Source organism: Sardina pilchardus, chromosome 7 (genome assembly GCF_963854185.1).
Source record: "Sardina pilchardus chromosome 7, fSarPil1.1, whole genome shotgun sequence".
NCBI lineage: Eukaryota > Metazoa > Chordata > Actinopteri > Clupeiformes > Clupeidae > Sardina > Sardina pilchardus.
Window position 1 is genome coordinate 22,477,426 of NC_085000.1, and position 27,793 is coordinate 22,505,218.

Genomic DNA, 27,793 nt, shown 5'->3' on the forward strand with positions numbered 1-27,793 from the left:
GATCCAGGATATTATGCATCCTGATAAAGTTCCCTTGGCCTTTGGAATTAAAATAGCCCCACATCATCACATACCCTTCACCATAGCTAGAGATTGGCATGGTGCTTTTTACAGTTAGCCAATTAGCCTGTTTGATGCTCATTGAGCTCAATGCAAATCAAACAGGCTAATAGGCTAACTGGAAAAAGCACCATGCCAATCTTTATCTATGGTGAAGGGTATGTGATGATGTGGGGCTATTTTAATTCCAAAGGCCAAGGGAACTTTATCGGGATGCATAATATCCTGGATCCATGAAATAGCTGGCCTTTAAAAATAAAAACATATAAAAAATCCTCCTGCTCCTATGGGAATTTAACATAGGGGTTGAATACTTATGCAACCTGTATTTAAGGAAGAACATTTATCTATTTACGATACATTCTTCAATCACAAAGAAAATTAGTGTCCTTAGCGGTTTGATTTTTACTCATTTTTTGAATTAAGGCATTACAATCAATTCTCAAAAGATGATTTTATATTCCTCTTTTTAGTCAACTTTAGCATGGGTGTGAATACTTACTATACCCACTGTATATATATATATAGTGTAGCATATATTTGTTAAATAAGGAAGGGACGCAGGTTTTCCTTAAGAATGTGGGTGTACTTGGCAGCATCCACTTTCCCTTCTATCCTGACCAATTGCCCAGTTCCCGCTGAAAAGAAACATCCCCACAACATAATGTTGCCCCCACCATGCTTCACACTAGGTATGGTGTGTTTTGGGTGGTGTACTGTGTTGGTTTTCGCCAAACATTGCGCTTGGAGTTCAGTGCAAAAACACATCTGGAATATTCTGCTACCATGTGGAAAAAGCTTTTATGGTCAGATGAGACTAAGATCGAACTTTTTGGAGACTAAGATTGAAGTTTTTGGACTGAGCTCCAGGCGCTAACCAAACACAGTATACACACCCAAACACACCCAAAACACACCATACCTACTGTGAAGCATGGTGGGGGCAACATTATGTTTTGGGGATGTTTCTCTTCAGCGGGGACTGGGCAATTGGTCAGGATAGAAGGGAAAATGGATGCTGCCAAGTACACCCAAATTCTTGAGGAAAACCTGCGTCCCTCTCCTAGACAGCTGAGGATGGGGAGGTCATTCGCCTTCCAACACGACAATAATCCTAAACATACTGCCAAAAGAACAAAGCAGTGGCCTAAGGATAGGATGGTGAATATCCTTGAGTGGCAAAGTCAGAGCCCTGACTTAAATCCTATAGAAAATCTGTGGATTGACTTGAAGAGAGCAGTCCATTGCCATTCCCTACAGAATTTGACTACATTTGAACATTTCTGCATGGAAAATTGGGCAAATATTCCCCTATCTAGGTGTACAAAGCTATAATAGAGACATATCCAAACAGATTGATGGCTGTAATGAAAGCAAAAGGAAGCTTTACAAAGTATTAAGTCAGGGGTATGATGACTTTTCCAACCCTGTTATTCTATTTTTATTTTTTTATTAATTTTCAGAACTGCTGACTTTTTTTTCATTATTTTGATGTTGTACAGCTAAATTTGTTAATAAAACTGGGAAAGATTTTTTTAAAAATGGGTTTTGATTTCAGGCTGTAAGACAAAAAAAAGTAACTATTTCAAAAGGGTATGATGACTTTCTATAGGCACTGTACAAAGTATGAGCCGATTTGGCCGACCCCCTTCTTCCCACCTCCTGCTTGTTCTGCCTGGTTTTCTCGTGCAATGACTCTTAAGTTCATATGTGAGTCAAGGCAAGTGACCCAATACTTTTGGCAATATAGTGTATATTGATAGTTAGATAGATGTCATCACATCGTCTCACAGAAAGTATTTTGCAGTATTTTGAAAATACAAAAATACACAACGCTGAAGTATTTTGATACAAAATACAAAGGCATTTTCATCATCTCAATAAAATACAAATTACAAAATAGTATTTTGTATTTGAAATATGTATTTCAAATACATGTATTAGAAATACTGCCCATCCATGAGAACAGATTTATGGACCATCTCTGCAACAATGACATGTGTATAATTAACCTGGTGATCATTTCCTTGTCTTGCTATTGTGGATGCCCTGTGACGTGACCAGGAAATCATACGGATTAGGTGGCAGTCCATGCTGTCCTTGATATTTAAGATTGCTTAAGCATGGGAAATCCCCTTGTTTACAGTACTTTGGACCTTGTATTGTTTTGACACTCTTGTGCCTGTTAGGCTGCCCACAACCATAGCAACCAACCTGGTTGCAAGATAGCAACCTTGACAGGAACAAGCAGGAGGCGCTCATTCCCAGCTGCACTCCCCCTACGGACAACTGCACTCATTGATGCACTTATTCCTACTGCAATCTATCTTTCAATTTCTCTATTTTTGTCACTTTGTTCACTCTTACTACACTCTACCCTTTTACATTTTCTTAAATTGTTGTTAGAATTGCTCTTAAAAAGCTTAAAATGTTTAACCATAATGGAAGTCGCTTTGGTTAAAAAAGTGCCAGCCAAATGTAATGTAGGCTAACATATTGTAAAAGGATACTTTTATGGACAACCTCAAATAACAAGCCTACCTGTTTTTTGGAATTGAGTAAACAGCTGCAATCGAAATCTTTACAACAAAGATGTGTCTGCTGCACTTCTGAAATAATTTGGTAAGATGTAAATGCACAAATTTAAGTTTAAATAGGCCTATAGCTGCAAACAGCAACAGGCAGACAGGCTGGAATTGCCATGTTTTGGAGAAGTTTAACACTGAATATGTAAGGAAGTCATTATGTTGGTGATTAAGTGATGACATTACCAGCAACACAATGTTCAGATATGCAACAAATTATATTACAGTATTTTATAACACCGCTCATAATAGGCAAGCTATATTTTTTTTTTAAAAAATGTGTTTATTGTTTTTTTATATATATATAATTGATTTTAAGTTTCCTTCCAACTTGCTATGGCCCCCAGCTCCCATTTTGAAAACCACTGGTCCAGGTCACCTCAGATGCTGCCTGCTGCTGGTGGTCCTGTTGTCCAGTGTCCTGTCAATCAATCCTCCTCTCAGCTTTTGAAAGTCTTGCCTGATGTGATGACAGATTTATGGACCATTATACTCTCTGCAATGACATGTGTATAATTAACCTGGTGATTATTTCATTGTCTTGCTATTGTGGATGCCTTGTGAAATTACGAGGAAATCAGACGGCTCAGGTGGCAGTCCCACAGCCTGTACATGCTGCCTGTCCTTGATGTTTAAGATTGCTTAAGCATGGGAAATCCCCTTTGTTTTGGACATTGTATTGTTAGACTTTTGACACTCAAACTCAGGTTACAACCCAACCTGTTTTTTTTTGGAATTGAGCAAACAGTTGTAGGCCTAATTAAAATCTTCATTTACAAGAAAGATGTGTCTGCTGCACTTCTGAAATAATTTGGTAAGATGTAAATGCATAAATTTAAGTTTAATTTCAGTTCTGATTATGCCAGTGGAATAGAGTTGCGCGGATGGGTTTTTATTTTCAACCGTAACTGCATCACACAATTTATCATCCATCCGCACCAACGTTTTTTGACCAATTTTCAAAACCGCACCCGCCCGCCATCCGCTGGTTGTTTTAAGGCCAATAGTACGGTGGCCCTGAAGTGCAAAACACAACACAAATAAGACAACACAACACAAATAAGACAACACAACACAAAAAGAGAAAACACAACACAAAAAGAGACAACACAACACAAAAAGAGAAAACACAACACAAAGAAGAGAAAAAACGGCCTCGAAGTGCACAACACAACGGCAAATCACACAACACAACACAAAAAGAGAAAACACAACGGCAAATCACACAACACAACACAAAAAGAGACAACACAACACAAACTAGAAATGCAATTCCAAGGAATTACCAGTGCATGAAAATGCAAAAATATATAGATAGATAATGTAGATATGGTTACTAAGGTGTAGCTAGGGTAAACATGGTGGTTGCATAGTTTAAAGAGAGTTAATGTGTGAAGGTAGACAGTTTAAAGGTTAAACATTCCAGTTGTAACTTATCTAATGATTTCTAAAAGGTATGTTAAAATGTTAACAATGATAACCAGGTTGATTGGTTTACTAAGCTAATGATTTCTAACAGTTATGGTAAAAATGTTAACAATGCTAACTATGTTAACAATGCTAACCAGGTTGATCAGCTAACTTAACTAATGATTTCTAACAAAAATGTTAAAAATGTTAACTATGCTAACAATGCTAACTATGCTAGCAATGTTAACCAGGTTGATTAGCTAACCTAGCTAATGATTTCTATCAGTTATGCTAAAAATGCTAACTATGCTAACAATGCTAACTATGCTAACCAGGTTGATTAGCTAACTTAGCTAATCATTTCTAGCAGTTATGTTAAAAATGCTAACTACGTTAACAATGTCAACTATGCTAACAATGCCAACCAGGTTGATTAGCTAACTTAGCTAATCATTTCTAGCAGTTTTGCTAAAAATGCTAACTATGCTAACAATGCTAACTATGTTAGCAATGCTAACTAGGTTGATTAGCTAACTTAGCTAATCATTTCTAGCAGCTATGCTAAAAATGCTAACGATGCTAACCATGCTAACTAGCTAACTTGCTACTGAGGACTTTTATTTTGAAACATTTGTTGATAGGGTATCCATGGCTGCCACTATCAGGAATAAAGAAGTTACTGTAGTAAAATCATGTTGGTTGCTATGGAAACGGTCATAAACGCTTAATTTTGATGGTTGCTATGTTGGTTGCCAGGTACATGGAGGTCTCATGTAGTTGACTGGAGGCATAGTTGATGATAACTGACCGTTGGAATGGTTGAACAGTTAAATAGTTGAGTAGTTTCAATGGTTAAATGATTTAATAGTGTATTATTGCAGTGAGGACTTTTATTTTGAAACGGTTGTGGAAAGACGAAACAGGTTAACAGGATATGTAGTCTTCACAGAGAGTTGTATGCTTAAAGCCTGAGAGAGAGAGGGCTGCTGCAGGTGGGGCTGGCCACCTGGCATAAGATTCTAATTGCTTAACGACCCGACTGTGATGTCATAGAGGCCAATGTTAAGTCTATGGGGAAATTTTTAATAGTTTTTAATTTATAGTTTAAAAAGTATAAAAGTTACAAAGTTGAAAAATACTTAGCAGCATGCCCCTATTGAAGACCTACGTTACAACGTTTGAATGAAGTTTCTAGGTTAAACGGTTCAAGCTGAATAGAAAAAATGAATTTGGTAAGCGGAATAATAAGAAGAAGAAGAAGAAGAAGCCTAGGAAGAACAGTACAGTGCATTTTCATGCACTGTAATAAGACAACACAACACAATTAGAGAAACCTCGGCCCCGAAGTGCACAACACAACGGCAAATCACACAACACAACACAAAAAGAGACAACACAACACAATTAAGAGACAACACGGAATACCTTCGGGCCACATGAATCGTCGCTGGGACACGTACGTAGGCCTACAGCCCGCAGAAAATAGCATGCTGGGTCTTCACATGTCCATAAGAACCCACAGTAATGGAATAGGCTATCCACGTTGTGTTTTATTCATAATATGTTTGGTGTATAATCCAACTCATACAAAAGCAACAAGTTCGAAACAAATCATCAGAAATCAGGAAGTAAAACAGCTTGTAACTCTGTCACCGTTCTAGATACCGTCATATACCATAGGCCTATATGGTAATTTTTTGTGAGATCCCCCTAGTTACCGTGGTAGCTACCACACATCAGAGCGATGGCTTTGCCCCACATGTCTTTCTGCGACGAGATATTCAAAACCGGAGGAGATTGGGCAAGAGAGCTGTCAATCAGGCTCCCCAAAAATCTCCAGAATATTAGCTTTCTTTTGACACCGATATTATGCTTCTACTCAAAGGGGTTCTTGTGTATGAGTTTTATTGTCAGTAGCCTATGCACCATTAAATCTTCGAATTATTTCAGCCTGCATGTCTCTTTAAATCTTTTAATGAATGTTACGAGGACTTTACTAGGGTTTATAAAGTAAAGATATCACTGAAATCGTCTACCCCTTGGCTTCAACATTATCCGGTTTTCAATGACGAGGCATGTGGCTGACTAGTGCTGTCGTCATTCAAAGCTAGGGAGCCTGATTGACAGCTCTCTTGCCCAATCTCCTCCGGTTTTGAATATCTCGTCGCAGAAAGACATGTGTGGCAAAGCCATCGCTCTGATGTGTGGTAGCTACCACGGTAACTAGGGGGATCTCACAAAAAAATTACCATATATGGTATATGACGGTATCTAGAACGGTGACAGAGTTACAAGCTGTTTTACTTCCTGATTTCTGCAATTTGTTTCGAACTTGTTGCTTTTGTATGAGTTGGATTATACACCAAACATATTATGAATAAAACACAACGTGGATATTCCATTACTGTGGGTTCTTATGGACATGTGAAGACCCAGCATGCTATTTTCTGTGGGCTGTAGGCCTACGTACGTGTCCCAGCGACGATTCATGTGGCCCGAAGGTATTCCGTGTTGTCTCTTAATTGTGTTGTGTTGTCTCTTTTTGTGTTGTGTTGTGTGATTTGCCGTTGTGTTGTGCACTTCGGGGCCGAGGTTTCTCTAATTGTGTTGTGTTGTCTTATTTGTGTTGTGTTGTCTCTTTTTGTGTTGTGTTGTGTGATTTGCCGTTGTGTTTTCTCTTTTTGTGTTGTGTTGTGTGATTTGCCGTTGTGTTTTCTCTTTTTGTGTTGTGTTGTCTCTTTTTGTGTTGTGTTGTGTGATTTGCCGTTGTGTTGTGCACTTCGAGGCCGTTTTTTCTCTTCTTTGTGTTGTGTTTTCTCTTTTTGTGTTGTGTTGTCTCTTTTTGTGTTGTGTTTTCTCTTTTTGTGTTGTGTTGTCTTATTTGTGTTGTGTTGTCTTATTTGTGACCATTCACAGCGAAATCAGTCGTTTTGCGCACATCGTTATTTTGAGAAAATCAACAATAACAAACTTCCGGGTTAAAATGTTGAATTTCACGTTTTCGCATAATTCGGCTGTATACAGTCTACAGTTTCATATCGTGAACGCATTTCACTGAAAAACCTACGTTTTGACTGTTAAACCCGGCGAAGATTCAACACATTTGCTGTCATTCCCGTTGTGCACGCGCTGCTTAAACAGGTGATTTCTCCTCTTCTGGCATATCGTGACAGGAGAACCATGTCAACTTTGGATGCGGTTATCTTAGCGATAGTTTGTGTAATACCCTCGATATACATATCGTTGGAAAGCTTAGTTTATGGCCGTTTACGTGAGCACAATAACTTAATTTACTAAATTTTACCGAAACGACTGGTTCCGCTTTACAGGGTCACATTTGTGTTGTGTTTTGCACTTCAGGGCCACCGTAGTACGGTGGCCCTGAAGTTCGCCTACAAAAAAGCTGCCATCTTTGAGATTCGGTATCTGGCGATTTTTCCTATGGGAAAATAACATGGGGATTTTGAATTATCGCACCTGTTAAACTCACGCGGGCACGACATAGTCTTAAATAAAGATGTTTTCCTGAACACACTTTTGTCCTCTGCCTTCTTGTGCATAGGCCTACTGTGATCTCCGGTACGTGAAGTCGGCACACTTTGATTTTTGCTACCCCAGAGCTAACTGGCTAACTAACTTAATGGCAAGTTGCATTGCAAGTTAGCTCTGGGGTAGCGAAAATCAAAGTCTGCCGCTTTCGCATACCGGAGATCACAGATTCCTCTCGAAGGCAGAGGACAAAAGTGTGTTCAGGAAAACACCTGAATTTCCGATTTTGTCATCCCCGCGAGAGTTTAACAGGTGTGATAATTCCAAATCCCCATGTTAATTTCCCATAGGAAAAATCGTCAGATACCGTAACTCCTTATATGGGCAAAGATGGTAGCTTTTTTGTAGGCGAACTTCAGAGGTCTATGGGTGATGCAAGGCGCTGCTGACGCGAGGCTAGAAAGTCCTACATTGGCTATGTTCTCGCGCAACAGTCTCCAAATAAAACGCACATCGGCCTGTAGCATACAATTTTAATGCAATTTGGCACATAATTTCAACATGCTGCTATTTAGCACACTAATTAATGGCTATTGCACTTGAGAGCAATCAGGAAAAACTGAGGACCATGGTGTCGGACCTGTTCCAACTGATATAGAATTGCCCATACGGCGGCCATATTGAATTTTTGGCCAAAATTTAACATGCCCCAAGTCTGTTTCAATAGGGGTTCTGACCAGGAATCCATTGAGAGAACTTTGATCAAAAACTAGGCCCAAAAGTTCGAGCAAATGACCTGTCTAATATCCACTACACTAGCCTAAGCCTACCTCCCGTGGTGAAATAGCGGGAGATATTGCATATTGTTATTGCTAGGCAACGGTAAACAAACTAAAAGATGTATTTCTTGATTTCGCTTACAAACGAACGGTTTTACCCGTTCACTGAGCAAACTTTGTGGAAATTTAGCACCACTTTCCCCATCTAAAATACTGTTTTATTAATCCTAACCCTCTTGAAATGTTCTGAATTTAGGTGCAGAGTTTAAGCCTCAAGCCTGTGCGTGTATGTGTGTGTGTAGCCTATGTGTGTGTGTGTGTCTGCTGTCATTATTGTTGGAAATGAAGCATACCGGTACTCACACATGTATACTCTAGGCTACACACTTTTTCTGTGGTGTCATTTTATAACACAAATGTTAAATTTCAAAAGAAGAGTTCAATAGGTTTGATCAACCTTTTATTGTAATATTATTTTTAAGTAGCCCATCGCACACATAGTCCAGAGCTCCCAGACAGAGAGAAAAATGAGTAGCCTAGGCCTAGGCCTAGGCTAAAAACACTACATTTTAAGAAAATCGAAGCACTCATTTAGCCTACCCTGTGAATATTTCTAACACATAGGCCTATTACTTTATTCACACTGTATTTTTCATCTTGCTAAAAACAATACCAACTAGATTTTTGTTCTTATTATAAAATCATAATTTATATACATTAAGTAATAATACTTGTTTAGCTAAACCTTTTCTACAGTGCATAGATCACACAAAAGTATTTCTCAGAAAATCATCTTAATGTCACACAATGGTGAATAGATTGATTGTGCCATATACCTAAAGATACTGTTTTAATGGGATTGTTTGGCTGAAGAGATTTCACATAAGGCAGCAAGAGCTGGCTACTTTGGTTTGAGCTCGCTTTTGAACATCACTGAGCGTAAACTCCTTAAAAACGATCCGTGGCCGTTTGGTCTCTCCACACTCCATCAGACAGGCAAAGTGATGCTCCTCCTCACACTGGGTCAGGTCAGAGTAGCCGCTGTTCCCCGGGTGAATTATGACGGGCTTACCCCATGACCCCTTAAGAGATTCTCTCAGGTAGATGCTCAGATCAAACCTTTTCCAACAAATAGGATTCTTGGAGCCACTCTGCGGGTGGCTGAAGAGCAGCCATGTGTTAGAGGAATCAGGGGCAGGGAAGCCCAGCACACTGCCCTCACAACCATGAGGCGTCTCCGGCAGAGATCGTTCCAGTAATTTGGTAAAACGTGCCCCTGTGTCACTACTAAGCCTCTCTATCCGATATTTCTCACTGCGGAGAGTGCGGGCATTACAGTAGAGCTCACTGCCTTGAATCTCGGCCACCTGACACTCACCAGTCTCCTCAGACAGGTGCTCTCCCGCCTGCCACGACTCTCCCCCATTGTCACTGTAGAAGACCAGAGAGTGGCTTCCCTTTCCGCTTTTAACATAGGCTGGAATCAGCAGCCTTGTGCCATGACCACTGGTCTTCACCTCAAGGCCATGTCCTGGTCCCACGGCGAAGGTCTGGTACTCTGAGAGCTTTTTACCATCAACTTCTATATCATCAGTCACATCTTTTAAGTCATTCCACGGCTTACTGACGTCCGTGGTGGTAACAAAGCACAAGCGAGTTTCACCTGCCTTAAGGTGTCCTTCTTTTTTCTTGCCCTTAATGCAGATGAAGAAGAGAAAAAGTTTCCCTGTGGCTGTTTCAAAGACTGGACATGGGTTCATGGTGCGGTATCCATGTTTGCTCGCTTGCCTCAAGTCCTCAACGGGAGACCACTGGAATCACAAATAACATGTACATTAAGAGTCTGCATACTGCCATAGTGTACATTATTAATACAATACTATTTCAAAAGCACTTTACTGCATCAATGACATTAGTTCATTTCATTGTTATACACATTCAATAACCTTCAGGGTACCTTCACTTTTTTGTCTGAATCCCGGGTACCTGTTCTCATCACCAGGTTCTCTGCATACTCGTCATTATTGCCACCAGTGCGCTTCTCTGCAAATGCCAGGAATTTATTCCATTCCCCAATGTAGAGAAGAGCTGGAATCCTGAAGTAATTAGTTTTGTCTCCAAAGATGATCTCTTCAGAATCATGTGAGTATCTGAAATCATTACACAATCAGTCATTACTATTGATGTCATTCATTGTATTCACTTAACACTTAACACTAAAAAATACTTAACAGAAATGTGATCTCATAAATCCACATCAACAAATCCCTTATACAAAGAAGGCTAGTTTACTAAAATTCTTCCCAAACCCTGATTCTTCAGTTTGAATAAGCTAATCTTAATGATGCCTTACGTAATAATTTATAATTCAGAGAGACCAAACCAGTACCAGATTTTTCATGAAGTATTTAAACTTGGAATGGTGCATGCTATAATCATCCAGTTTATTTTACTATCAGTAACTTTACCCCATGGTGAAGTGCAGCTGTTGTTCCTCGTCTGTCCTCTAGAGGGAGCTCTGATGTCAGTGTGTTTGGCTGGTGATTGTGAGCTGGTCAGTTACTGAGACTCTGGACAAGATCTGGAACAGAGATTCACATCTTACAAATAAAGTTATCATATTACAAAATGGCACTGCATTAACGTACACATAACACATAGCTCTATATGGCCCAATCAAAATTGGGTGAGGTTCCTTTATCTTTCTGCTGTTAGTGACAAGCTTATCTCAAAGAAAAATCAATTACAACTTAAATGCTGAATGTTGTAAAAACATGATTAGTGTAGAAGGTTGCATATATTTGTTGGCTAAATAAGTACAAATTTGGCTGCAAGTGGATTCAGGGAACTCTCAAAAACAAACTTGGAGCCAATATACAGTATAATCATAACAATGGAGATTGGTAGAACACAGCACAATGTTACAATATCACATTTTTTTAACGATACAACAAATATTAATGTAACCTTCTTTTACCATTTCTAAAACTGATCATGAAAAGAGGTCAACAGCAAAAAACACAGCTAAAGGGTTCCTATCCTTGGAGATATACAGGCACCCACATTCACATACGTGGTAGAAAGAGTGCACCTTCGTCTGACCCGTGGCCTCTATTTAGCACATCACTGTTTTTAGGTATCGTCCTCATCTCAGAGATCGTTTAAGACTTGATACGACTTTCAAGTGTTTTCAATGCAGAGAAGCAGCATTTGCATTATCTGTAGGCCTACTGATTTTTGCATTGGCTGACTAGAAAGAGTTAACATAAGGTAAAGAATGTGCCTCATTTACCTGTGGTCCAGGTCACCTCAGATGCTGCCTGTTGCTGGTGGTGCTGTTGCCGTGTCCAGTAGGGAAGCACAGTGTTCTGTCCGTTTCTCCTCCTCTCTCTCAGCTTTTGAAAGTCTTGCATGATGTGAGAACAGATTTGTGGACAATTATGCTCTCTGTAATGTCATGTGAATAATTAACCTGGTGATCATTTCCTTGTTATTCCTCGCTATTGTGGATGCCTTATGACGTGACCAGGAAACCAGATGGATTAGGTGGCAGTCCATGCTGCCTGTCCTTTATGTTTAAGATTGATTAAGCATGGGAAATCCCCTTGTTTGCAGTACTTTAGACCTTGTATTGTTAGACTTTTGACACTCTGCCTGTTAGGCTGCCCACAACCATAAGTCCCTTTCCCACATAACTTCTAGAAGTTACCCGGACATATTTACCCGGGTGGAGGCACGACACGGACGTTTCCCACATGCGCTTTATGTCCGAGTGATATACGGGTAATTGTGTTCACACTAGACCCGAGTAGGAGCCGCGAGGGGTGGGGCAATGTCAGCTTGTGCAGGGGGAGGGAGATGACGCTAAATAAATGCGTTGTTGTGCTGTGTTGCCTGGATGATGCGAACTTACATCAGATCCAAAACATCATGAAACAACAGAAGTAGTTAGCTCGCTAGTCAGCGGGAGCTAGCATAGAGGGAAAAATAGCTAACGCCAGGACCACTAGGCTATAAACAAAGCTCTACTTCAGCCCTCTCTGGTATAAACATCCAACATAACAAATTAATAGAAAATAATGACACACCTGGACAATATGAACAGCACACAGAGGTCTGAGGCTCCTTCCCAACTCCAACAATGCTAAATAACAGCGACGTTAACTATTAGCTGTTAATTGCTAACCAGTGTAATAAACAGCTAGTTGCAAGCTAATCGACAACACTTCAAGCTATTCACGTTTGCAAGGATAATCCTGCCTGTCCTGCAACAAACACAACAACGTGATTGCAGTTTAAATTTTTATTGTACGTACACAACAAAATGTCACTGTTTTCTGTACTCCGGTGTTCTCGTCTGTGTTCATACTCGTAGGGCAATGTTTATCGTTACCATGGCAATTTGTACTTTCTGCCTCGCGCTGCAAGCAGGCTGCAAGGGCGCATTTCTATACGTCATCGGTACGCCCCCCATCTCTACCCAGAACTGTGCCGGCTGCGTTCCCACCTAAGCGCACCCGGGTAACATCTAGAAGTAGTACTAGGGGGCTAGTAGGGTGAGTTCCGGGTAAGAAAATACCCGAGTTTTGCGTTCCCACATACAGCCACCCGTTTGATATCCGTTTGACATCCGGATGTCTCGCTCTGGTGGGAAAGGGACTATAGCAACCAACCTGGTTGCAAGATAGCAACCTTGACAGGAACAAGCAGGAGGCGCTCATTCCCAGCTGCGCTCCCCCTACGGACAACTGCACTCATTGATGCACTTATTCCTACTGCACTCTATCTTTCAATTTCACTATTTTTGTCACTTTCTACTTTTTTCACTCTTACTGCACTCTACCCTTTTAAATCTTCTTATATTGTTGTTAGAATTGCTCTTAAAAAGCTTAAAATGTTTAACCATAATGGAAGTTGCTTTGGTTAAAAATTGTCAGCCAAATGTAATGTAGGCTAACGTATTGTAAAAGGATACTTTTGTGGACAACTTAAAATTACAAGCCTACCTGTTTTCTTTGGAATTGAGTAAACAGCTGCAATTGAAATCTTTATTTACAACAAAGATGTGTCTGCTGCACTTCTGAAATTATTTGGTGAGATGTAAATGCACAAATGTAAGTTTAAATAGGCCTATAGCTGCAAACAGCAATGAGGTTGGCAAGCAGACAGGCTGGAATTGCCATGTTTTGGAGAAGTTTAACACTCAATATGTAAGGAAGTGATTATGTTGGTGATTAAGTGATGATATTACCAGCAATTTAATGTTCAGATATGCAACAAATTATATTACAGTATTTTATAAAACCACTCATAATAGGCAAGCTATATTTTAACTTTTTGTGTGTGTTTATTGTTTTTTTTATACAATTAATTTTAGGTTTCCTTCCAACTTGCTACGGACCCCATCAGCTCCCATTTTGAAAACCACTGGTCCAGGTCACCTCAGATGCTGCCTGCTGCTGGTGGTCCTGTTGTCCAGTGTCCTGTCAATCAATCCTCCTCTCTCAGCTTTTGAAGGTCTTGCCTGATGTGATGACAGATTTATGGACCATTATACTCTCTGCAATGACATGTGTATATTTAACCTGGTGATTATTTCATTGTCTTGCTATTGTGGATGCCTTGTGAAATTACCAGGAAATCAGATGGCTCAGGTGGCAGTCCCACAGCCTGTACATGCTGCCGGTCCTTGATGTTTAAGATTGCTTAAGCATGGGAAATCCCCTTGTTTGCAGTTCTTTGGACATTGTATTGTTAGACTTTTGACACTCAAACTCAGGTTACAAGCCAACCTGTTTTCTTTGGAATTGAGCAAACAGTTGTAATTAAAATCTTAATTTACAAGAAAGATGTGTCTGCTGCACTTCTGAAATAATTTGGTAAGATGTAAATGCATAAATTTAAGTTTAATTTCAGTCCTGATTATGCCCGTGGAAGCAGTAAAATGGCATCAATGAGCTCCTTTCCATACAGATCTGCAGAGCGAATTCAAGTTTTCAGGTTCCTCTGGGTTCACACAGGCCAGGAATATAAACATAATATAATCAATGATTTAGGGGATGAGAGAAAGGCAGTTATTTGAATTTCCCTTTCATTTGTGCTTACTGAGACATAAATGAGCAGACATGATAATAGGTGCATACAATCCATGTTTATTTGATTGCTATAAGAAACTCTTTATTGTTTATTTGATTGCTATAAGAAACTCTATTCTCCATATCCAAAATCTCCGCTTCATAACTGCACACTCAACTCCTAAAACAAAAATCTTCCAGGTCAGAACCAAACTCTTCACTGCAGAAGAAAAAGCTTCTAAAAGCCCTCAAAAACAATTACTGTAATTGGCCAATTGATTCATTCACTGTTTAGGAACTGTGTGCCAACTGGGTTTGAGCTGTGTTGACTTGGGTTAGAGGTATTGAATGTCAATGCTTTCTAAGTACAGTATACTGTATGTTATAAATTTAATTGAATTGAATTGAACATATACTTTTTTGATCCTGTGAGGGAAATTCAGTTCTCTGCATTTAACCCAATTTAACCGAATTAGTGATCACACAGCACACAGTGAACACACAGTGAGGTGAATCACACAACCCAGAGCAGTGAGCAGCCTGCCCAACCAGCGGCGCTCGGGGAGCAGTGAGGGGTTAGGTGCCTTGCTCAAGGGCACTTCAGCCGTGGTGGACTGGTCGGGGATCGAACCGGCAACCCTCCGGTTATAAGCCCGATGCGCTAACCAGTACACCACGGCTGCCCGCAAAGTCAGTGATTCTCAAACTGTGGTACGGGTATCACTGGTGGTACGCGGACTCTCTGTTGTGGTACTCTGGGAATCTCCTAGATGTTTTATTTAATGAAGACAAAATGATCACTTCAAATGGTATAAATATAGGCCTATCTATAATGAAGAATCGTTAATTACAATTTTTTTTTTATCTTTATTGAAAAAAACAAAACAATGCAAAACAGTATGTACAATGTGAAATATATTTAAATTGGCTTACGCTACTGTATTTAATGCTGGTCATAATGGTGGTGCTTGGAGAGCCAATTGTTCTCTGGGGTGGTAATCATTGTGAAAAGTTTGAGAACCACTGCTATAAGTGTTTTGTGTGTACAGTTTTGTTCTAAAAGTTCAATAATATCTACCGTGTGAAACAGAAGAATAGTGTCTTGGATATACTTTTCAATGTTCAATGTTAATACCAGTAGTGTGTAAATAATTGAGAAAAACTGAAATTATACATCAGCACAGTTCCACTGAAGACTCAGAGGCGATGTAAAACCCTGGATATAAAGGCTCAGCAAATATGGCATCAAATGTGTGTAGAAGTTTGAGAGTGCCAGAGCAAACACTGAAAAATGACAAAGTGCCTGCGGGCCAGTCCAGGTACACTCCTACTCTAGAACCTGACCCTGATCCGCGTGGGATCGTCTGCGTCCGGTTGGCGTGTTGGACAGTGAATCGCTCAGTGCAGCACTCCATGCACCAGGCTGTCGCACTGCCATCCAGCCCTTTCGCCCCTTTCCTGTTGATGTCTTTATAAGTGGCTCCTATACGGACCCCACTTCCTCCCCACACCACCTCCCAGTAGTGCCGACCACTGAGACCCTCTTCACACAGCACCAGTGGGCAGTCGGCAAACCTATCGGGGTGGTCTGGATATGGTTGCCGTTTGTTCATGTAAGTGGCTTTCTGATTCCTCTTTGACAGGGCAAGATGCCGGCTTGCTGTGTTTGAGTCCAATGTGAGTTCACAGGCATCTGCAGAGGAGATGATGAGAGTAAATATGAGCAGACTAGGTTTTCTGTGCTTTGTGGACAAACAGATAGAAACAGCAGCTGCTAAATGTCAATTATGTAAATTTTGCCACTACAAAAAAAAAAAGAAAGCTTGTGATGATAAAGATGATGACTTGACTCATCTGCTACTTACATTTTTGCGGCCCTGGTTTCAACCACTGCTCTGAGCAATTGTTGACGCTGTGAAAGAAATTTTGGCAAGACAGAGAGAATCAATTTGGTGAATTCTTGTATTTTACACATGAATCAATTTGGTGAATTCTTGTATTTTACACACACATCAATACAATGCAATGAATTAGGGCAATCGGTAACACTCAAAACAAAACACACTTTAGTAACTCCAGTTTGCACATTGGATCTCTCTGTTTTGCAGTGAGCAGCATCACCCCAGCATCTCCAAGATAATTGTTCTGCAGGTCCAGCTCCCTCTCTGAGTTGAGAGTGAGCTTCAACGACCGATGCCAGGATGAAAGAGCCTTTCTCTGAGATGAGACAGGCAGAGAGCCTGAGTGACAGGGGAGGAAATGATTCAAGAGACAAAGAAAAGGGGAACATATTTACATGACAGACATAGATCTTGACACTAACCGACCTTCACATTTGTTTGTTGGTGAGGTTAAATCACTAAACTGTATGGCTGAATTTTCTAAGATTCAATCTTCATCACATGATGCATAAAAATCTCCAAAATGCAATTAATGTACAGGAATCCATTGTAAATCACACAGGCTAGAATGTAAATATTAGGATAGGTAGGAATTATTGCTCAACAAGTACAGACAAACAAGTTAAAAGATGGTGGAATTGCAAAGTGAACTCATTGAACATCATAAAGATAAAGAGCAATTCCTAGGTATATATAACGTCTACTGACCTTAGTACCTCTACTATACAATGTGGACTCTGTAATCCAGGGCACAGTAGCTCTATGCCAGCATCTTGCAAATCGTTATGGCTGATGTCCAGCACCTTCAACTGAGAGTTTTCACGCTTAATCAATCCTCCTCTCTCAGCTTTTGAAGGTCTTGCCTGATGTGATGACAGATTTATGGACCATTATACTCTCTGCAATGACATGTGTATATTTAACCTGGTGATTATTTCATTGTCTTGCTATTGTGGATGCCTTGTGAAATTACCAGGAAATCAGATGGCTCAGGTGGCAGTCCCACAGCCTGTACATGCTGCCGGTCCTTGATGTTTAAGATTGCTTAAGCATGGGAAATCCCCTTGTTTGCAGTTCTTTGGACATTGTATTGTTAGACTTTTGACACTCAAACTCAGGTTACAAGCCAACCTGTTTTCTTTGGAATTGAGCAAACAGTTGTAATTAAAATCTTAATTTACAAGAAAGATGTGTCTGCTGCACTTCTGAAATAATTTGGTAAGATGTAAATGCATAAATTTAAGTTTAATTTCAGTCCTGATTATGCCCGTGGAAGCAGTAAAATGGCATCAATGAGCTCCTTTCCATACAGATCTGCAGAGCGAATTCAAGTTTTCAGGTTCCTCTGGGTTCACACAGGCCAGGAATATAAACATAATATAATCAATGATTTAGGGGATGAGAGAAAGGCAGTTATTTGAATTTCCCTTTCATTTGTGCTTACTGAGACATAAATGAGCAGACATGATAATAGGTGCATACAATCCATGTTTATTTGATTGCTATAAGAAACTCTTTATTGTTTATTTGATTGCTATAAGAAACTCTATTCTCCATATCCAAAATCTCCGCTTCATAACTGCACACTCAACTCCTAAAACAAAAATCTTCCAGGTCAGAACCAAACTCTTCACTGCAGAAGAAAAAGCTTCTAAAAGCCCTCAAAAACAATTACTGTAATTGGCCAATTGATTCATTCACTGTTTAGGAACTGTGTGCCAACTGGGTTTGAGCTGTGTTGACTTGGGTTAGAGGTATTGAATGTCAATGCTTTCTAAGTACAGTATACTGTATGTTATAAATTTAATTGAATTGAATTGAACATATACTTTTTTGATCCTGTGAGGGAAATTCAGTTCTCTGCATTTAACCCAATTTAACCGAATTAGTGATCACACAGCACACAGTGAACACACAGTGAGGTGAATCACACAACCCAGAGCAGTGAGCAGCCTGCCCAACCAGCGGCGCTCGGGGAGCAGTGAGGGGTTAGGTGCCTTGCTCAAGGGCACTTCAGCCGTGGTGGACTGGTCGGGGATCGAACCGGCAACCCTCCGGTTATAAGCCCGATGCGCTAACCAGTACACCACGGCTGCCCGCAAAGTCAGTGATTCTCAAACTGTGGTACGGGTATCACTGGTGGTACGCGGACTCTCTGTTGTGGTACTCTGGGAATCTCCTAGATGTTTTATTTAATGAAGACAAAATGATCACTTCAAATGGTATAAATATAGGCCTATCTATAATGAAGAATCGTTAATTACAATTTTTTTTTTATCTTTATTGAAAAAAACAAAACAATGCAAAACAGTATGTACAATGTGAAATATATTTAAATTGGCTTACGCTACTGTATTTAATGCTGGTCATAATGGTGGTGCTTGGAGAGCCAATTGTTCTCTGGGGTGGTAATCATTGTGAAAAGTTTGAGAACCACTGCTATAAGTGTTTTGTGTGTACAGTTTTGTTCTAAAAGTTCAATAATATCTACCGTGTGAAACAGAAGAATAGTGTCTTGGATATACTTTTCAATGTTCAATGTTAATACCAGTAGTGTGTAAATAATTGAGAAAAACTGAAATTATACATCAGCACAGTTCCACTGAAGACTCAGAGGCGATGTAAAACCCTGGATATAAAGGCTCAGCAAATATGGCATCAAATGTGTGTAGAAGTTTGAGAGTGCCAGAGCAAACACTGAAAAATGACAAAGTGCCTGCGGGCCAGTCCAGGTACACTCCTACTCTAGAACCTGACCCTGATCCGCGTGGGATCGTCTGCGTCCGGTTGGCGTGTTGGACAGTGAATCGCTCAGTGCAGCACTCCATGCACCAGGCTGTCGCACTGCCATCCAGCCCTTTCGCCCCTTTCCTGTTGATGTCTTTATAAGTGGCTCCTATACGGACCCCACTTCCTCCCCACACCACCTCCCAGTAGTGCCGACCACTGAGACCCTCTTCACACAGCACCAGTGGGCAGTCGGCAAACCTATCGGGGTGGTCTGGATATGGTTGCCGTTTGTTCATGTAAGTGGCTTTCTGATTCCTCTTTGACAGGGCAAGATGCCGGCTTGCTGTGTTTGAGTCCAATGTGAGTTCACAGGCATCTGCAGAGGAGATGATGAGAGTAAATATGAGCAGACTAGGTTTTCTGTGCTTTGTGGACAAACAGATAGAAACAGCAGCTGCTAAATGTCAATTATGTAAATTTTGCCACTACAAAAAAAAAAAGAAAGCTTGTGATGATAAAGATGATGACTTGACTCATCTGCTACTTACATTTTTGCGGCCCTGGTTTCAACCACTGCTCTGAGCAATTGTTGACGCTGTGAAAGAAATTTTGGCAAGACAGAGAGAATCAATTTGGTGAATTCTTGTATTTTACACATGAATCAATTTGGTGAATTCTTGTATTTTACACACACATCAATACAATGTAATGAATTAGGGCAATCGGTAACACTCAAAACAAAACACACTTTAGTAACTCCAGTTTGCACATTGGATCTCTCTGTTTTGCAGTGAGCAGCATCACCCCAGCATCTCCAAGATAATTGTTCTGCAGGTCCAGCTCTCTGAGTTGAGAGTGAGCTTCAACGACCGATGCCAGGATGAAAGAGCCTTTCTCTGAGATGAGACAGGCAGAGAGCCTGAGTGACAGGGGAGGAAATGATTCAAGAGACAAAGAAAAGGGGAACATATTTACATGACAGACATAGATCTTGACACTAACCGACCTTCACATTTGTTTGTTGGTGAGGTTAAATCACTAAACTGTATGGCTGAATTTTCTAAGATTCAATCTTCATCACATGATGCATAAAAATCTCCAAAATGCAATTAATGTACAGGAATCCATTGTAAATCACACAGGCTAGAATGTAAATATTAGGATAGGTAGGAATTATTGCTCAACAAGTACAGACAAACAAGTTAAAAGATGGTGGAATTGCAAAGTGAACTCATTGAACATCATAAAGATAAAGAGCAATTCCTGGGTATATATAACGTCTACTGACCTTAGTACCTCTACTATACAATGTGGACTCTGTAATCCAGGGCACAGTAGCTCTATGCCAGCATCTTGCAAATCGTTATGGCTGATGTCCAGCACCTTCAACTGAGAGTTTTCACGCTTAAGGGGAGTGGCTATCATTTCACAGGAGACTTCTGTAAGGTTGCAGCCAGAAACTCTGAGGCGTAAAACAGCAGGACAGAAATGAAAATGACAAGTGAATATATGCTGTCATACACAAGTATTAGAACAAGTATTGCATCAGTATCATGATAACACTTTATTTTATTTTTATTTTTTATTATTCTTTTTGGGGCTTCTTCTGCCTTTAACTGGACAGGACAGTAGAGAGAATGGCAGGAAGTGAGTGGGAGAGAGTCGGGGTGGGATCCGGAAAGGACCACAGGGCGGGAATCGAACCGGGTCGCCGGCGTACTTGCCCCAGCCAGTCGCGCCACGGCTGGGGCCATCATGATAACACTTTAAGCATAAATGTCAGCTGTTACTCATGTAGGGAAGCCTATTAAATGTTATTCATGCCACCTTTGCTGTTTGCTATGGACTGTGACCACCCCAACCACAGACTGTTCACCCCACTCTCCTCCAGGAGACGTTACAGGTCTACCTGTATTCTACACAATGACAATAAAGTTGAATCTAATCTAATCTCATCTAAAAGATCTCCCAGTCAGATGATCTAGGTGGGCAGGGCCAGGCTACAGTGGACCAGCAGCCTCCTAGTTTGAGAAACGCTGACGCAAGTGACTATCAACCATTGGAGGTATTACCGTTAATTCACGTCATCAAAAACTGCACTGAAGAAAAACAGGCTCTGACCTAACCATAGACAATGCAGCACACACCAGGAATAATTATTTGACCTGGCAGAACAAATGCAATTGCTGAACTTTCGCAGTGACATGACTAAAGACATATTTACAGTAGGACTCATCAAATCCGAATCTGAAAGACAATGTGATACTTTTTAAGGCTTTGTTTTTAGGGAAAGTGGTTTTAAGATGTTTTACAGTAGTCCATGGAATGTTTTCAGACTCCACTCTCAGCATCAAGTTATTGTTTCTGTCACAGAAGCAGCTTAGCAACATTTTAATGTCAATGAACATAAGACAGCAATTCTACAAAACTGCAATTCTTAGTCACTCTTTCTTCAGTTGTCCTAGAAGTTGGTTGATTGTTGATTTTATGGTAGCCTAATATAATGTGGATGTTCTGGTTTCTGACCTGCTGCCACGCACTGAACCCAGCCAATATTAGATCCGTTGTCATGAGTTACTTACATTCAACATTCAGTGCCTAACAATACCAGGAAACTGGACCGTTATTATGCCCACCGCTAGGTACATTGCAAAAGAACATCCAGCAAAAGAACAACAGCAAAAGGTGAGGCGGCAAAACAAAAGTAGTATCAACCAAAGTAGCCCTACTGCTCAGACCTTTCTTGACACTGTTAGCTGGTCCTCATCTTTGCAATTTTAGCTTCTTTGACGGTGTGTAGAGGAAAAAGCCTCTTTTCACTTCGAAGGTGGCAACTAGTGTCACTTGGCCAAAGCGCAAGTATACAGTAAAGTGCTTATAGATTTGGTTACATCACACATTCAATGTGCAGTGACCAATGCGTCGCGTATTTAAAAGCCTTTACTTGCCAAACAGTGACCTTGTGCCGTCTCTGCCATCTGTGCCATTTTTAGATTCAGTCCTGATTTTTATGAACTACATCATTAATACAATTGGGTTAGATTTCAGTGAAAACGTCTTTACCTGAATTTCTGTAGTCTGCAATGCTCACTCATCAGCCCAGCACAAACCACGTCCTTAATGGAGCTTCTAAGGTCATTGTTGCTTAGATCTAGCTCACTCAAGTGTGAGTTTGGCGACTGAAGAGCTGAGGTCAAAAAACGACAGGATTCCGGTGACAGCTTACAGCCAGAAAGTCTGGATGAATGGCATTGAGAGAAACGATTAATTATGAAGAGATTAAGATGACAAATACTACTGTTTTGAGGCGCCTTCTTCTACTCTGCCTTCGACCAGCCATTTCAGAATGATCAAATTAAAAATTGTGATAAATAACTAACTTTATACTAACCCTATATAACTTATATTTAACTTATATAACCATGCATAACTTATGTGTATGTTTTCCTTGAGAAAAGCAGATTTTGCACATTCTGTATATGAAACAAAAATGGTTCTCTTAGCAATTCTCACCTCAGTGTCTCCAGGTTACAGTTCGAACTTTTGAGAGAGACACAGAGCAAGTTCTCTGCAGAGTTGTGTAGGTCATTCTTTCTCAGGTCAAGCTCTCTAAGTGGTGAATTTGGCAACTGGAGCGCAGAGGCCACACTTTCATAGGCCTCATCAGTCAATTTACAACAAGCTAGTCTACAGAATAACAGAAGCAGAAGTGAGATCAATAAAACAATAAAATAACAATCACAGTTAAAAGGCCCAACCGTTTCTTACTCTATAGCACTTCAGCTTGTTACCCCCTATAATGTATTCTGTACATGTGGACAAACCAACAAGCAATTTCATCCCAAAATCAAACATCAGAATTACATTAACCTGAATGAATGACTTTTACTTAAAAATGTTGTAAGTCACATTCTGCAACATCTCTAGTGCTCTTACTCACAAAGCCTTTTTGCAACTCCTTACTGCTGGGATCAACCTCCTTCGACCCTCCTCTGAAGTCTTGTATTCACTGAGGTTGAATTCCTCCAGTACCTTCTCAGACCCTGAGAGCATATACGCCAGTGCAGAGCAGTGTGCAAACGTGAGCTGCTTATTGGTTCCTTTCCCTGACTTCAGCAATCGGTGGATATCATCATGAATAGAGCTATCATTCATTTCATCCAAGCAATGTAAAAGGTTGATGCATCTTTCAGGAGAGATGTTGGGCCTCTGCATGTGTTTCAGATTTCTAATGGCTTTGTTGATGCTATTATGGTTACGGATTGGGTTCGGAAGTATGCCTTGGAGGAGCTTCTGAGTCGACTCCAAGGCAAAACCATGAAGAAAGCGGACGAATAGATCAAGGTGCCCATTTCGACTTTCTAAAGCTTTGTTCACAGCTATCTTCAGGAATTCATCCAAGGTTAAATCATGCATATGTGCAGATTTCCGGGCAAGGAAATGGTTCAGTTTGTCCATATCCTTGGACACATAGGAGTGGAAGATATGGAGGGCAGCTAAGAACTCTTGAATGCTGAGGTGCACAAAGCAGTACACCTTCTCCTTGACAAACACAGACTCTTGCTTGAAGATCTCAGTGCACATGCCAGAGTAAACAGAGGCATCGTTGACATCAATGCCACTATCTTTTAAGTCGTTTTCATAGAACATGAGATTACCTGTTTGCAGATTTTTAAAAGCTAGTTCAGCCAATCGCAAGATCATGCCTTTGTGAGTCTCCAGGAGGTCATGACAATCTGTCTCAATTCCATCATGGTACTTGTGATTTTTCATGTTGGTCTGAATCAGCAGAAAGTGTGTGAACATCTCAGTCAGAGTTCTGGGTACTTGGTTTCCATCTTCGTTGACCAGTATTTGCTGAAGAACTGTGGCAGAAATGCAACAAAAGACTGGCATGTGACACATGATGTGGAGGCTCTTGGACGCTTTAATGTGTGTTATGACTTTCTGAGCTTGACTTGGATCATCAATTTTCTTCCTGAAGTATTCTTCCTTATGACGGTCATTAAACCCTACCACTTCGGTAAACAGGTTGATGTACTGTGAAGGGATCTGACTGGCTGCTGCTGGTCGTGAAGTTATCCAAATAAGGGTAGAGGGTAGGAGAGTTCCCTTAATGAGGCTTGATATCAGCATATCAACAGTGGATGTTTGTCTGTCACTGTGGAGCATTGCTTCCTCCTGGAATTTTAGTGAAAGTCGGCTCTCATCCAAGCCATCTAAGATGAACAGCATCTTGCACTTTTGGTATTCTTCCACATCCAACAGCTTTTCAAGCTCTGGATGGAAGGCCAGCAGTAGCTCACGGAGGTTGAACTTCTTGTCTTTGACCAAATTCAGTGCTCTGAAAGGAACTGCAAAAATTACGTCTAGATCTGTATTTGCTTTTCCGTCTGACCAGTCAAGAATGAACTTTTGAACTGAGACTGTTTTGCCAATGCCAGCTATTCCTTTGGTCAGCACAATTCTACAGGATCTTTGCGTTCCAGATATGGGCTTAAAAATGTCATTACAACTGATAGGACGACTTTCAGTGTTTGGGGGTGACAATGCTGCCTCTATCTGCCAGATCTCATGTTCCTTGTTCACTCCTCCGCTCTCTCCCTCTGTGATGTACAGGTCTGTGTAGATCTTGTTGACATATGTTGGACACCCAGACTTAACGATTCCTTCTGAAATCCGTTCAAAAGTCCTCTTCAGAGTGGCTTTGTGACTGATTAAAACTTCACTGATGGAGTCATCTGTTCATACACAACACAATTGTATGAAATGGACATTTATTTTGCAGCATTTATTCTGACTAAAGCATGTTAACATTGCCTTCATATTCATCAACAATCAGAAAACAAAGCTAGAGCCCACCAATATGCTTTCTTTTTTTGATAGGGGAATCATCAGTGGTTGTCCTTTTCTGTTGGTGCTGCTGTAATAAACAGGTCCTGCTTCTCTTTCTCTTTTTGTGAAATGTTGTGTCATCTGATGTTGGTAGCCTGCCCTCACCATAACTAATGGAGACAAATACATAGTTTTAACCGCTCACACTTTTAAAAAAATATTCTGGACCTTTTGACTGTTAAAATTGAGTCGATAGGTTCACATTTTTAGTGGTGAAGAAAAATCTTTACATTGACCATATTGTCTTCAGAAACAACACTCTATGTCATACCATCAATGAATATTACCAACCTCACTCATTTTTTAAAGTATATTGTGTGGGCCTTTTGTCTTTATTGACAGGACAGTGAAGAGGCTGACAGGAAGTGAGTGGGCGAGAGAGATGCAGTGGGATCAGGAAATGACCCAGGTTGGACTCAAATCCCCGTTGGCACTTGGATCCACATGTGGACCCACACACCCACCCATCAATTTCATTCTTAATGGTAATCAGAAAATACAAACTGAATTCACCTTAAGTCACCAGAGTCGGATGATTCACAGCTCAGGTTTGGATTTTCATTCCTAGAGTTATCAGTCTTCACAGATAGATGACTGGGACTAGGACATTCTGATCTGTAAGAAGGGAAAAAAATCATCATGTCTCAGGCAAAGCAGTAGGACAGCTGATGTGTGAAATACATATTGCTGTTGAGAGCTCTTTTTTCTGTATAATCTTGTATTCTTTTTTTTGGTTTCCACTCTTTTACATAACCATGTGTATGCTTTTACAGTATATTGGTAACACTTTATAATAACTACACACAATTCATCATCTATTAAGCATTTGTTAACTATTAGTTCATGGTTTGTTCATCATTAGTAATTAATTGTTCATGCATAATTTATCATTACTTAAGCATTTGTTCACAAAGTTATGATTGATTTGTTCATAGTGAATAAGCCTATTTCTAAAATATGTATAAATTGTTGCTAATACTTAATATAACATGCAATAACATTTTCTTAATGAAATACTATTCATTATTTAACAGTTGTTACATATGCACTAATGATGAGTAAACCACTTCCTAATACTATAATTCATGATTAACTCAGGAGTTACAAGTGGTTAGTTAATGATATTTTGAGACCTCATCTAAAGTGAGGACTTTTTATGCCTTGCTACACATTTGCAAATGAGTTGTAAATACTATGTTCACATTCATTCATTAAGCTGACAATTTTATCCAGAGCAACATACACGTCAATTAAATTAAACACAAACGCAGAAGCTGGGCATCGAACCCCCAACTAAACAGGCTACAGAATGATAGCCCTGCTCCTTAACCACTACACCACCTCTGCTACTATGCAGAAGTAGATGGGATCTACTTTTACTTGTTTTAAGAGAACTACTTTCCTGTTATGCGTATGACTACATTTGATGTAGCACTAAGCAGTGCATTGATACAATAGTTGTACACACTGTAGTAACTACACACTGTTAAGCATGTTATTAAATGCTGTGTTCTTAATTTTAAAGCATAATTCCTACCTTAACTCTCATCTGTAAATCATGCGTATACACAATTATAAATGTTTGTTCATAGTAAACAAACAAGCGCGTCTATTTTATATTTCTGAATTTATAGTCACAATAGCAGTGGCCAGAGGTAGTGTAGTGGATAAGGCACTGGGCTAGCATACTGTAAGTCAAATAATTAGGGGTTCAATCCCCAGGTTGCTCTTTACTTTCATTGATAGTGTCTCTTTGGATGAAAGTGTCTGCTAAATGAATAAATGCAAATGTAACCTTTATAACTCATTTGTAAATGTGTAGCAAGGCATATTCAGTCCTCACTTTAGATGAGCTCACAGATATCATTAACTAACCACTTGTAACTCCTGAGTTAATCATGAATTACAGTATGAGAATTAACATAGGAGTAATACTTTACAAATGATGATCAAAGCATTTACTAATAGTTTGTAACTGGTTCATAATAGGGACATGATTTCATTTATAAATGGTTGTTTCATTATTTATAAGGCATAAACCATGTATTTACAAACATTTGTTTTATTTACTATGAACAAACCATTCATAACTTTATGAACAAATGCTTTACTGATGATGAATTATGCATGAACAATAAATTACTAATGATGAACAAACCATTAACTAATAATTAACAAATGCTTAATAAATGATAAATCGTGTGTAGTTATTATAAAGTGTTACCAGTATATCTAGCTTTCATGGAAACAGCCGTATACTCGTAATACTATTCATGTTACAGTCACAACAAGTCATACTTTTGTATTGTGGGCATCGTGCCTCGAGAGGACTTGTCCCACCCCTAGAAACTATTGATGCCTGTAAATCCTGAACCAGTCCCAACTGGATTCACCTTAAGTCACCAGAGTCTGATGGTTCACAGCTCAGGTTTGGAGGTTCATTCCTAGAGATATCAGTCTTCATAGATAGATGACTGGGAGTAGGAGATTCTGATCTGTAAAAAAGCAAAAACAAAAACAATCATTCTTGAGCACATCGGTTAATTCGTTTTCCACAACCATTACAGCTGTGCATTTTAATTGATTAATCTCTATGATTGATTAAAGTCTATTATGACTTCCAACAATTATGAAAACAACATCCATAATCTATATTAAATATATATTGATATTACAAATAAAATATAATTTGGGGGCATTCCGTGATGTGATATCCATCACATTTTGTGTTGTTATAAATCCAGTCAGTGGTAGAGTGGTAATTCCCGAATTCCCGTAATTCCAGAAAACATTTTAAGGTGAGGCTGACTACTGTGAGCTAGTTATTTGCTGTGCCTTAAAACAGCCTCGACTGTGTGATCACAGATGCT

General features: G+C 39.9%; 3 protein-coding genes across 3 annotated transcripts; all 3 read right to left on the reverse strand.

The window, feature by feature from the left end:
- Positions 1–3,639: 3,639 nt before the first annotated feature.
- On the reverse strand, positions 3,640–10,796 carry LOC134088086 (sialidase-3-like). The gene is made up of 4 exons (XM_062542016.1): positions 10,792–10,796; positions 10,281–10,473; positions 9,258–10,134; positions 3,640–3,662 (listed from the first exon to the last, which is right to left on the reverse strand). The coding sequence occupies exons 1-4, from the start codon at positions 10,794–10,796 to the stop codon at positions 3,640–3,642; spliced, it is 1,098 nt and encodes a 365-aa protein (XP_062398000.1).
- Positions 10,797–15,263: 4,467 nt separating this feature from the next.
- On the reverse strand, positions 15,264–16,551 carry LOC134087672 (stonustoxin subunit beta-like). Its single transcript, XM_062541316.1, has 3 exons — positions 16,463–16,551; positions 16,263–16,309; positions 15,264–16,090 (listed from the first exon to the last, which is right to left on the reverse strand). The coding sequence occupies exons 1-3, from the start codon at positions 16,513–16,515 to the stop codon at positions 15,573–15,575; spliced, it is 618 nt and encodes a 205-aa protein (XP_062397300.1). The 5' UTR covers positions 16,516–16,551; the 3' UTR covers positions 15,264–15,572.
- Positions 16,552–18,577: 2,026 nt separating this feature from the next.
- LOC134087683 (stonustoxin subunit beta-like) lies at positions 18,578–22,790 on the reverse strand. The gene is made up of 6 exons (XM_062541341.1): positions 22,542–22,790; positions 22,092–22,265; positions 20,317–20,490; positions 19,777–19,947; positions 19,577–19,623; positions 18,578–19,404 (listed from the first exon to the last, which is right to left on the reverse strand). The coding sequence occupies exons 2-6, from the start codon at positions 22,121–22,123 to the stop codon at positions 18,887–18,889; spliced, it is 942 nt and encodes a 313-aa protein (XP_062397325.1). The 5' UTR covers positions 22,124–22,265; positions 22,542–22,790; the 3' UTR covers positions 18,578–18,886.
- Between the last annotated feature and the right edge of the window lie 5,003 nt (positions 22,791–27,793).